At 40.2% G+C, this 13491-nt stretch overlaps 1 protein-coding gene across 1 annotated transcript; it reads right to left on the bottom strand.

The window, feature by feature from the left end:
• Positions 1-640: 640 nt before the first annotated feature.
• Positions 641-7165, bottom strand: LOC143304307 (uncharacterized). Its single transcript, XM_076626755.1, has 2 exons — positions 5259-7165; positions 641-1589 (listed from the first exon to the last, which is right to left on the bottom strand). Exons 1-2 carry the CDS (start codon positions 6244-6246, stop codon positions 1570-1572), a joined length of 1008 nt encoding a protein of 335 aa, XP_076482870.1. The 5' UTR covers positions 6247-7165; the 3' UTR covers positions 641-1569.
• Between the last annotated feature and the right edge of the window lie 6326 nt (positions 7166-13491).

The raw sequence follows: 13491 nt of genomic DNA, 5'->3' as shown, positions 1-13491 counted from the left end.
TGTTGTACTAATTATGATACCATCATATATAATAAATATAAATAAATAAAAAATGTCTATAAATGCTAAGATACTTTTACGAGCCAACAGGCGAGAAGGAAGAAACGAAAGAAAAGAAAGAAGAGAACGAACGTTAATCAGTTTCGAAACGTTAACAACGTCCTTGCGTTGGACGGTGCTCGCGTTTATCGATTGGTCGCATTGCGAGATATCGGTCAGATTATTATTATTAATACGATCGTCTGTAATTTATCTTTGCTAACTGTGCCGCACGGAATGTTCGTTTACAATAAATGAGTTGTCGCTTTTGATCGAACGGTAACACGATATGAAATTACAGGGTGACGGAAACAGCTGGGAGAAAAGCGAATACTTTTTCTGCGCGAATAATGTAATGTTAAAGGCAGTAAACCTTGAGAGGCGAAGTGATGAAACGAGTGGTCTCAGAGAAGCTTTTTTACGTCTTCTTCTCCTTTCTGTATCCTTTCTATGAGAATAATATCTCGTCTTCAGAAGAGATCTCCTCGCCCTATCTACGCGTTGTAAAGGCAATACAAACTGAATGATACATATATGTCGGATCATCACTGGGAATGGGGTTGTGGGCGTCAAATGAATCTTCTCGAGGATTAGCCATTGATACAGTACACACAGGCGTAGTTTATTGCGATGATAGAATTATTACAGTCTTAACAGTTGATCACAGCGGTTCGGCACTCGCGACGCTAGTGACGATGTTCTCGGGCTCAATAACGAATCCGCGGCCAACGGGATGACGACAGAACGTTCACACAAAGTCTAAGTCTGAAAATAATCACTGATCGCGAAGGCGTTACTCCTTGATCGATGAGATCGCGAGCGAGAATGCCTTTCCTGTCCCGATGATGCCACAGAGGAAAACTATAATGGGGTGTGTCTAAGGACACGAGATCATCGGATTCGTCGAGAAAAGCCTTCGTTCAGAAAGTAAGGGAAATTGGCGTTGCTGCTAATTGGTCAATCTCTATATCGGTGGTTAGAAAAGGATGTTAGCCGCCCTCGAGGGAAAGTTGCTAGTGGGAGACGCCGTTCGTTAAAAAATATGTCTCCCCTATCTTCCCGTAGCTGGGACAAAGACTGTTTGTCTGTTTGAAGGACTTTAGTTAACTAAACCTTAAGATTTATTACGGGCCCTCGGGCTAGCCGAACATGTACTGCGGAGACGCATCGACATCTGGCAATCATCTTACTCGAAGAATAGGGTCTGCGTGTGGCGAGCCACGGGACAGAAACCGTTGGAATGTTTACTGTCGCGTGTCGCCACGAATATTTCTTTTAAGGAGAGCTATAGAATTACTCCGTACCTTGTTAGGCAAAACGTTCATCCCGTGACCGCGGCTACGTTCGGCGACTGACTGTCGCCTCGAGCCCAAGCTCATTATCACAATTCTCGAATAATTACAATCGGGTTGAATAACTACAATTGTTTGATTACAGCTATAGTAGACTCTAGGTTACAATGTTGCGGGGTTATCCAAAATTCCAAAGGCTCCGGTGTTCTTTTCATCTCCGACACGGCCATCCTGACTATCACACGTCCTCGTGTGTAACTAAAATATCGTATTTCTTACATTAGATTCGCTACAACCGACATTGTTTACGATTTAACTAAATGTCTAAGTAAGTCAAGGGTCCAGTGCAATAACAAAGTTTCGTTCGGAGGTTTGACAACAGAAAAATAAAAGAGAATAGGAATTTGTAATGTTATAACTTGTACTCAAAGTGTCAGGTGCGTTCTGTGAGTCGCCAGTCAGACCGTAATGACACAACAGATCATTTTCGATTTCGTACACTGGTGAACCTCAGTTTGTTGGATCATATTGCCACGTTGGGTGCATTACACCCAGAAAGTACGTAAGCCCACTCAACGGGTTACAACAAAAGCACGTAACCCCACTCAACGGGTTACAACAATAAGCATATCAACCCACTCAACGGGTTACAACAAAAGCACGTAACCCCACTCAACGGGTTACAACAAAAAGCATATCAACCCATTCAACGGGTTACAACAAAAGCACATCAACCCACTCACCGGGTTACAACAAAAGCACATCAACCCACTCACCGGGTTACAACAAAAGCACATCAACCCACTCGGTGTATTACTATGACCACAACGCAGTGTTAATGATCCTCTGAGGTCAGTGCACTTGCATCGTTATTATCACCGCCGTCGTCATCACCGCAGACGTCTAACTCAGCAGGGACGCAACCTTCTGGCATCTTTCTCAGTCTGTCGTGTCTGTCCTTATATGATCGTTTGCCGTCTAAGGTTTTTAGGGTATATCTATCTCCTTCCAAAATCTCTGCTATTACGAACGGACCCCTGAATTTCGGATCTAACTTCGTCTGGTTCCGTTCCTCGTTCTTGCGTAATACGAAATCGCCAAGGTTGAACCTAACTATTTTAGCTTTGTTTTCGTCGAACCTATCCTTATCGTATTTGGCGCTTGCTTCTATATTCTTTATCGCCTGCTGTCTTACATGGGAGATATTTACCTCTCTTTCTTCGATACTGTCGGGTAGGGATAAGCCGTAGGGTCTCGCTGTTTTACCGATTAGTAGTTCCAACGGGCTTGACTTAGTCACGCGGTTGGTGGTACAATTCAAGGCTAGTTGTATTTCCCCGATCGCGTCTTGCCAGGACCGCCCGGTGGTTTCTATTGTTGTGAACATGTTTTTTAGCGTACTCATAATACGCTCTACCTGCCCGTTGGCCCTACTAGCTCCGGTCGCAATTAAATGGAGTTTTATGTGTTTACTTTGACAAAAGTCGCGAAATTCTTTGCCCGTAAAACATCTTCCCTGATCCGCTATTATCCGGCAGGGACTGCCGAACAGAAATATAGCGGACTTAAGCGCTTTAATGGTGTTAACGGAGTCTAACTTACGGGTATGGTGCAAATATACGAACTTGGTGAAGGCGTCGACCAACACAACGACGTATTCCTTCGAATCGTTTTTACCGCTTAGTTTGCCCGTTATGTCCATATGAACCGTATGCCAAGGTATACTGGTCTTAGGTATGGGGTGTAGTTCGGCTTGTACTCTACCCGAACTCGCCTTTGAAACTCGACAAGCATGACAGTTCTCTACGAATTTGCGAACATACTTCGCCATTCCTTCGAACCAGTAATACTCGTACAGTTTCTCAAGCGTTTTATCCCAACCCAAGTGCATAATGGACTGGTGCACATGGTTAATAACAGACCACCTAAACCCTCTCGGAACGATGGGCAGGCAGAGAGTTCTACCTTTTCTCTGTATTTTACGGTGAAGGGTGCCGGACCGTAACTCATACGTATTCGCGACATCTTCCGCGAGCTCTTCGTTCTGCAATTTATCGACGATCTCGGCAATTTGTGGGTCGCGACGTTGTTCCGCTAGTAGCCAATCGTCGGAGATTTCGGTTAGGTTAATTTCTTTCTCTACGATTTTGCTAAACGTACTGCGATCCAAGTCTACGGGATTTCGCGAAAAGAAATCTACGTGGGCCATTCGTTTACCTTCCCGGTACATAATGTCGAAGGTAAAAGTTTGCAGGTAAGCCCACCATCTGTAAACCCTGTCGTTCAAGTGTACCTTACTACTGGATGCTTTCAGGGAGTTGCAATCGGTGACGACGAGAAATTCTCGTCCGTGTAAGTAATGACGGAAGTGTTTGACGGCGTTTACAACCGCTAACGTTTCCAATTCGTAGGAATGATACCTAGATTCCGCAGGGCTAGTCCTTTTGCTATAATACTCCACTACTCGATTTTTGCCTTCGACCCTGTGCATTAGAATGGCTCCATATCCTTCCGAGCTAGCGTCCGTATGTAGTTCTATGGGGTAATTGGGGTCAAATATCATCAGAACCGGCGCGTCAGTCAGGACGGAAATTACCTTTTGTCTTATCTGTTCGTGCCTATCCGTCCAAGGTATATTCTTGTTACTCGAGGTAAGTGCGTACAGGGGTTTCATTACTTGTGAAAATTTGGGAATGAAGCTTCGGAAATAAGAGGCCAAACCTATGAATTGTCTAAGTTGTGTGACGGTCGACGGTGCAGGTAAAGAACTCAAGGCTTGTATTTTACCCGGGTTTGGACGGACTTCTCCGTTACGGATTACGTATCCCAAGTAGAGTACCGATGTCTTTAAAAAGGAGCATTTCGAAAAGTTAAAGGAGAATCCGGCTTTCACGAGGGTATCTAATACGGTGCTCAACCTTTCTAGAGCCTGATCTATTGAGTCGGCGATAATTAGGACGTCGTCCAAGTAAACAACAACGAACGAATACGCGAGGTCGCCTAAGGCGTTGAGAATGGCCCTTTGGAAAACGGATGGTGCGTTTTTCAAACCGAACGGCATAGTCACGTATTCGTATTGCCCGTCGGGTGTAACGAACGCCGTATATTCCGTCGAATTAGGATGAATGGGAATTTGATGGAATCCGCTGGCCATGTCCAGGCTAATGAAGTATCTCGCCTTCTGCAATCTCGCGATTTGATCCGCGATGAGGGGTAGGGGATACCGGTCCGCGACCGTATTTTTATTTAGTGCCCGAAAATCTACGCACAGTCTATCTGAGCCGTCTTTCTTCTTTACAAGTAAGACAGGGCTCGCGAACGGCGAGCTGCTCGGCCTCACGATTTTTGCTCTAATTAACTCGTCTATTCTCTCACGCACTATCCTACGCTCTTCTTCGCTAAGTCGGTAGGGGCTTCTTTGCACGGTAACATTAGGATCGATTAACCGTATTTCTAACTGGCCCGTGCTTACGCGAGTACGTGGGAAGCCCGTAATGAATGAATCTTTGAATTTCTCGAGGACAGAAATTAACCGACTTTTATCGTTGCCAACTACGTCAGTGTCAACCGCATTGATATTGATCTCGTCCTCGGAGGTTTTACTACAGGCATTAATAGTCTTCGTTTTACAAATATCGACGCTATTCCGTGTAATAGTTACATCAAAACCCTGGCTTAAGATCTCGCGGCCAATCATGATATCATAATGTAAGTGACTATCGGCCAGAACGTGGAAGGTTATCTCCAATGTAAAACAGTTAATGCGTACCGTAGATAAGATCTGGGAGGTACTCTTAACGCAGGTGTTTCCTATTCCTCGCATAACTACTATATCTGTCGTTCTCCTTCCGGAGAATTTCGGAGCGACAGATTCTCTAATTAATGAGCACTCGGCTCCGGAATCGAAGTAAAATGGGAACGACTCACCCAGATGACTTAGACTACCGGCTGGGGACTCCACCACGCAGGAGTTGACTTTACGCTCATCCTTGAGGCCTGGTCTACCGTCCCGTCGTGCCGGGCAGTTAGGTGCGATATGGCCTTCCGCATGACACCTGTAGCAGACCACCTTGGACGGTGCGGCCGGTCGGTTTCCTTCCTGGCGTCGTGCATCCCTCTGTTGTTCGCCCTGCATCCTCTTGCGGCAGTCCTTGATTCTGTGTCCGAGAGTACCACAGTAATGACACCTCGTCTGGTGGCCCGATAACTTGCGTCGCTTAGCTTCGGGTTCCGCCGGTGCATATCTCGGCGAAGATGTCGACTCTTCTTCGTAACAAAAGGGTCGCATTTCGCTCAGGAATTGGTCCTCCGTTCTGATATCGCTCGTGAGGGCCAGTCGTTTAAGACGTTGGTCGTGTGGAATTAATATGTAGAGAGTGACAGCGTTAAGTATTTCGTCTAGCGTAGAATGTTGCCACCGCATCTGCAGGAGAGAGCGGACACGGCCGGCAAACGCCCCCGTGGATTCGCCCGCTCCCCGCGGTTCCCTGGATACCTTGATTAACGATGAGGACGTCGTCTCTCGGCCACCGAACTGTGTAAGGAATCGTTCCTTAACTTTAGGCCAAGTAATTTCTCCGTTTCCCGTTGTTCGCGCCAGCCAATGTGCTGCAGAACCCTGTAGAGAGTCACTTAAGGCAGAGTATAGCGCGCCACCTCGCAGGGGGTTGTCCTCCATGGCCATACTAACAGCCGCGCACCATGCGGCTGGGTCGGCGCCTGCGACTTCTGGGTTAAAATGTGGGAATTTGGTGATTCCCGTATTTGGTCGTTGCATTAGCGTATGCATCAGGTTGCTCATGGCAGCGACCTGCCCTTCCAGCGTTCGCAACCGTTCGAATCCCACTTCTGATGTCGGATCATCACTGGGAATGGGGTTGTGGGCGTCAAATGAATCTTCTCGAGGATTAGCCATTGATACAGTACACACAGGCGTAGTTTATTGCGATGATAGAATTATTACAGTCTTAACAGTTGATCACAGCGGTTCGGCACTCGCGACGCTAGTGACGATGTTCTCGGGCTCAATAACGAATCCGCGGCCAACGGGATGACGACAGAACGTTCACACAAAGTCTAAGTCTGAAAATAATCACTGATCGCGAAGGCGTTACTCCTTGATCGATGAGATCGCGAGCGAGAATGCCTTTCCTGTCCCGATGATGCCACAGAGGAAAACTATAATGGGGTGTGTCTAAGGACACGAGATCATCGGATTCGTCGAGAAAAGCCTTCGTTCAGAAAGTAAGGGAAATTGGCGTTGCTGCTAATTGGTCAATCTCTATATCGGTGGTTAGAAAAGGATGTTAGCCGCCCTCGAGGGAAAGTTGCTAGTGGGAGACGCCGTTCGTTAAAAAATATGTCTCCCCTATCTTCCCGTAGCTGGGACAAAGACTGTTTGTCTGTTTGAAGGACTTTAGTTAACTAAACCTTAAGATTTATTACGGGCCCTCGGGCTAGCCGAACATGTACTGCGGAGACGCATCGACATCTGGCAATCATCTTACTCGAAGAATAGGGTCTGCGTGTGGCGAGCCACGGGACAGAAACCGTTGGAATGTTTACTGTCGCGTGTCGCCACGAATATTTCTTTTAAGGAGAGCTATAGAATTACTCCGTACCTTGTTAGGCAAAACGTTCATCCCGTGACCGCGGCTACGTTCGGCGACTGACTGTCGCCTCGAGCCCAAGCTCATTATCACAATTCTCGAATAATTACAATCGGGTTGAATAACTACAATTGTTTGATTACAGCTATAGTAGACTCTAGGTTACAATGTTGCGGGGTTATCCAAAATTCCAAAGGCTCCGGTGTTCTTTTCATCTCCGACATATATTTAAAAAACGATATTTTGTTGGTTTTATGAATATTGATTTTTATAACGTGAGGTTCTTCTACTCTTATTTTCTATTAAATTAATGATACATATATTTTAGAATGGCTGTCGCAATGGTGATGATGATGATGATGGTGATGATGATTTGCGAAAGAAGATGTTGAAAATTACAGACAGCATAAATAATATTTAGATTTCATGGAAGTTGATTTTTGTAATGCTAGGTTCTTCTATTCTTATTTTTCATTAAATTTCTATGTAGAAAATTATTAAACATTTGGATATAACTGGGAGATTATTTCCGTTCATGCGTACCGAGTTACTCGATGGTCTCGTACCGAAGCTGATAACCAACCCAGATTTTCAGGAAAGCGATTAATAGCTTAAAATTTATTCGTGCGAGATAATAATCCAAAATGTAGTTAAAGTTTTTAAGCATTGTTTGTTAGGATTACGAGAAAATGATGAATTAACAGTTATGTATAGACACGTTATATATATGTAGGAGGTCCAGAGCGTATTGGAAAAATTTACGGCGAATTAAACAGGAAATTCCGAGATATTTGCTCAAAATATCTGATTTGTGGAATTATCCTATAGCTATTTTATTTAATAAAAATTAATTCAGGTAATTTTAGAGAATAGAAATATCTGAAACTCGTGATTTAAACGAACGTTCGTCATTTTGGTTTATTGTGAATTATAAATTGGTTCATTATGAAGCATGAAAAGTAAAATTCAATGGTACAAAGTGATTTTAAATAAGGAAGCGAGTTCCATGGTAAACATGGTTCGAGCATCGCAATTATAATAAAGCAAAAAAAAAAAAAAAGAAAAAAGAAACAACCACTGAGCGGTAATTATCAGGAAGCCACTAGTTACAACTAATTGAAGGTGATTCCGGATTAGAAGCAAGCCACTATTAAGTGGCTAACACGGTTGCTTCATTAAGAGCAATTACTCCCTATTTTACGGCAACTACAAATAGACGTTGTTCACTATGATATATTTCCACGTGTTTATCGCATCTTGTCCTGTTATGCGATTAAAGAGTTACAACCTTGCGTTTCTAATTTATTGGACGTATACGCACCAGACATTAATTTCGTCTACGTATTCGTGAAATTGCGAGATTCATTCATCGCGAAGGTCAGTTCAATTGTTCAAGATAACTTCTCATCGTTTTAATCTGTTTTCTTGTACGAAAATAGAGTAATATTTACTTGTCATTGCACTGTGGATATATATCGATATGTTCGTTCAGGAAGTCAATTGTTTTCATCGAATTAGACTCGACTTTCCGTAGAGAATGTTCGTTTCGACATAAATATGTATCTCAGGCTTATCGATCTTTCAATATCTACCATAAATAGCTTAACAAGGTAACACACGCTCGTGTTTGAATTATGTAAATGATCCTTTGACTCCAACGATCCGTTTATTCACAGTTAATTTATGATATTGCTAGTTACGCGTGATTCTACCTTTTGTATCTTTAAGAAATACAGGGTGATTGGTAATTGGTGGTACAAGCGGAAAGGGGGTGATTCTACGCGAAAAAAGAAGTCGAAAATATAGAATAAAAATTTAAAAATTTAAAAATTTAAAAATTTAAAAATTTAAAAATTTAAAAATTTAAAAATTTAAAAATTTAAAAATTTAAAAATTTAAAAATTTAAAAATTTAAAAATTTAAGAAATTTTAAAAATAACGTCAATTGAGACAACGATCTACAGTGAGATCCGTTATAACGAGACGTGATAAAGTGCACGCGTACCGAGCGAAAATTCAAAGTCGATTTTCTCGAAAACAAAGCCTCAAACGAAAAATTTTTATTCTATATTTTCGACTTCTTTTTTCACGTAGAATCATCCCCTTTCCGCGTGTACCACCAGTTACCAACCACCCTGTATAATTCGTAAATAGAAACGTATTCTTGTCGATAAGTATCGAAACACTTACGGAAATTTAAATGGGCTTGAACAATCATCGGGAAATTATTAAAGTCCTTGTTATTAGATCTAAACACGATTTAATCGTAGAACTAAACACGTTTGTTAAATTAATCTATATATTGTATATCTACTTTTTATATATTTGTAACTCAAATTGTTCTTCTTCATATTGCGTTAAGTTGCCCCAAAAGTTTCTTTCGTTTTATATTATTTTATTGAATTACGTATGATCTATTTTGTCCCAATGAATATAATTCAATAAAATAATATAAAACAAAAAATAGTATGCGTCTATTATCTCCTTACGAGACGAAAGAAATTTCTGCGACAACCTAATATATTGTTCCATTCTTTATTCACAGAATATTTCTTTTACAGATGATTCTTCTAAATATTATGTTTTTTATTCCAGTATTAGAATACGTTGGACCAAAGTGGAGGACATTCGTGGCGAATATGTCGATCGCAATATTCTTCACATTTGCAACTTGCATTCTACCCTGGATCGCCTATTATTTGGCCGACTGGAGGATGACCTGTATTGTCACCTCAGTTCCTCTTGTTCTAGCCGTAGGTACGCCATGGTTGATACCGGAAAGCGCTCGATGGCTGGTCAGCCAAGGTCAGATAGACAGGGCCATTAAAATCCTTGGTAAATTCGAGCGAATCAACGGCACCAAGGTGCCCGATGACATCTATAGACGATTCCGGGTAAATAAACCGATTACCGCAATCTTTTCCGTATTTTCTACTTTTATGATCTTTCCTGCTTTATGTGCGTTCTATAAATACCAATTTATATGCCTTTAAGCATATCATATAATCATTTTCTTTGAATAGAAGTCTAATTGGGTCTTTTACGTAATGAAAATTTGTTTACAACCTAGTAATTTTATATCTTATTCATCACCTAAATTGCCAGCGATAAATTGCTGTCAATTTCTGTTATTGTCTGTTATTGTCTATTTCTGTAATGTTATTTATTGAATTTGTATATTGTTTTTATCTTTGAAAATTTTTATACAAATAGATTAAACATTTGGAAACTGCTCAGTCTATGAATAGATCATGGCAATATTAACATTAATGTACGATATAAGGAGATAATCGACTTTCAGAGGTTTGATGTTTTATAAAGTAAAATGAAAAAATTTGCGAACGTCCAAGTAAACTATTTCGAAAGGATCGTCTCATACAAATATAACATAAACTTTCTTCCGGATTTTATCGTAATCTTTGTACACATAACAGATTCACATAAATTTGTAAGAAAAACAGACAAACGACATTAACTAGTTAAAAATTTGCTAATAACAGGAAACCTGTGCCAGAATCTGCAAAGAGGAGGAAGCAGACAAAACGTACTCCGTGTTGGATCTATTTAGAACGCCACGACTACGGAATATCACGATTCTATTTATTGTTATTTGGTTCGTATCGCTATTAAACAGATATCAAATAGATTGACGTAAAATCGGAATTGTATCTTGTAAAAATCTCACGAACAGTTTTATATCTTTTGTCTAAAAATACTTCATTTCTGAAGCAAGGAATTTGCTTCTCACATGAAATATGATAGCGTGCTTTTCTTTATCATATGAAATTGTTTTACGAAATATAGGATGGCGATTTCTTTGGTGTTCGATGGTCACGTACGAAACGTCGATAATTTAGGCCTGGACGTGTTTGTTACGTTCACGATTGCTGCAGCAACCGAGCTGCCTGCTGACACGTTCCTCACGCTCGTTCTTGATCGATGGGGCAGAAGATGGCTGGCGTGTGGTTCCCTCGTCATTTCTGGTATCTTCAGCATCTGGGCTTCTGCCGTTTCCAATAGTTCGTACATTTCGTTTTTATATATTCACCCTTCTATATTACTGATCAATCTTCTAAATAACTTAAGTCGATAATTCTGACTTAATCAGACGAATATTTTTCATTCGTATAACATTGTGCTTTTTGAAAGGAAGAAAATGTATATTTTGGAATATTTATAACATGCAAATGCTTGTAGATTATTTGCTACATTGCTAGAATAGTTTCCAAGCCCTATCATGTATCCGTTGTATAGATATTTTATTTCCCCTTCTACTGCTTTGATCATAAGATCGCTTCGTATTTCCGCATATATCAAAGGGCGTTGGCAATAGTCCTCAAAATGATGGGCTTCAGCGCTCCAGCAGTGCTATATGGCTTTCAGTAGCCGTAATCCATAATACAATCCCTTAGATTCAAATTGGCTAGATTAACGTTTTATAGATAAGAAGCTTATTGCTTGTGCTTAGCTTAGAGCTAAGCACGCTTATATTAAGCTTAGCAAATGCTTGTATCAACTATTGCAGACAACCAGACAAATTACAGACAGATAAAATAATTTCTTCCCTTTTTATTCCTTAAAATTTTCTAAAATTATTTCATGAAAAATTAGAATTAAAAACTAATGCTAAAATTTTTTCTTCAGGTATATATGCAGCTTCTCTGGCAATTCTCGGTAGATTTTGGATAAACATTTCATACAATATCGGTCTCCAATATGCGGCTGAAGTATTACCAACTGTGGTTAGAGCTCAGGGTGTAGCTTTGATACATATAATGGGATACGTTGCTAGTATCCTCGCACCCTTCGTAGTCTATCTCAATGTTGTGTCCTCGTTCCTACTTCTTCTTGTGCTGGGCACACTCGAAATTATGGGCGGTCTTCTGACTCTCTTTTTGCCGGAAACATTGAATAAGGATCTTCCGCAGACGCTGCAGGACAGCGAGGATTTTGGAAAAGATCAGAAGATGTGGGATATACCTTGTATCGGAAGGTAAAATCACATAAAGGAACTTTCGGTCTCCTTTTTTCAAAGATATTCACAGATCTTCAAGCTCGAAGTTCAAGATTCTCAAGCATTCTGTTAGATCTACATCTTCGTATGCTTTCGTATTACTTTCTTCTTAAAATCTGTTAAATCTCTCAAAAGAAAACTGGACTATCTTCTTTCTTCAAATGCTTTTTAAATCTTTTGAACAGAAGAGAAGGATCGAGTTGGGAAGTTATTCAAATCTTTAAGCGATTGGATTCAATATTTTTAAACGCAATGTTTTGACAGGAAACGCGAGGACGAAGAGACACCACCGGTCGCCATGTTCCGATCATTTTCTAAATGCAGTGCGAGGAATTCGATGAGAGCGTCGCTTCGCGGTGAGCCTTTAAGGAGTAGCATGCTACGGAGATCGAGTATAAAATCGAGGAAAAGCGTAAACTCGATCACAGAGGTCGAAAGGCTGTAGCGAAACGTTCACCACGAAGTACAATATTTGTCGCGTTGATCTCGAGCAAAGAATCTTTAGTCTTCCAAAAACGTGCAATACATGTATTAGAGTAAGACAAGTTACTGAATCCGGGAATCTTAAATTCCACCGTCATTAATATTCATTATCACAAAACAGTGGATTTTTATGCAATTATGGGTGATTCGAAGATACGAAAATTTATAGAATGCGTATGACGCAAAATTTTGTAAAATATCCAAAAGTACAGCACTATCGATGATATTTAATGGATAGAAACATACTTTTGCCCAAGTCCTTTCGATTGTATCAAATCTTTCAATTGTATTATTGTATCCACGAAAATATGCATTTGCATAAATATCCGCAATGCAATTATCATCGCAATTTTTCATCAACAATGATTGATTAAAAATTCAAACATTAGGCGAGCGAATAAGAATTAGAGTAAGAACGTAGGTTAAAGTAATTGTCGTAAATTGTCGTGGGTAGTTAATGTTAAAAATTAGTACTTTCCTTTGTTATAAAAGTTCCTGAAATTGTTCGTACAAAAGCTCCATCTTATAGAATATAGTGCAATAATCGTTATACTAGTAAAATAATAACATCATAAATATACAAAATATATTATCGAGATGAAAATAATATGGACAACGTGGTGTATGGCCACGAGTTTTGTACCTTGATCGATGCCAAGATAACAAATTATTATACAAAACAGTGAAGTATCCACGTCTGACATTAATATTGAGTATTACCATTACTGTAATTTAATTTTTAACCGATCCTGAGAATTCCTTAGAACGTAAAAAGTGTAAAATGTTACTGTGCATTTCAAGATTAAATGCACTGTAATTTAGAAACAGTTATGAAGCGGAAACAAATAATTTATTCAGAATAAGAATTCTACGTAATCATGTTAAAAAAAGACGTACTTATAACGCGTTTAAACTCCAAATATGTAAAGACAATAAGGGAAAAAAATTAAACGAAGAATCGTATTTTTTGTAAATTCACACAAGATTTTATCGAAAAAAAAATTAAGATTTTTTGAAGAACGTACAAGACGGAACACGACCAATAAATAAGGGA

The sequence above is a fragment of the Bombus vancouverensis genome, unplaced genomic scaffold, assembly GCF_051014615.1.
Source record: "Bombus vancouverensis nearcticus unplaced genomic scaffold, iyBomVanc1_principal scaffold0030, whole genome shotgun sequence".
NCBI classification, from domain to species: Eukaryota; Metazoa; Arthropoda; class Insecta; order Hymenoptera; family Apidae; genus Bombus; species Bombus vancouverensis.
The sequence above is the reverse complement of the archived record's forward strand: the minus strand, read 5'-3'. Positions and strand labels throughout refer to the sequence as shown.

Excerpts from the sequence above, each read along its gene's own strand:
- LOC143304307 (XM_076626755.1), bottom strand. The coding sequence starts at position 6,246 with ATGGCTAATCCTCGAGAAGATTCATTTGACGCCCACAACCCCATTCCC. Across the intron at positions 1,590-5,258 it reads CGGTAGTCTAAGTCATCTGG|TTACACACGAGGACGTGTGA; the intron begins GTGAGTCGTTCC and ends ACGATATTTTAG.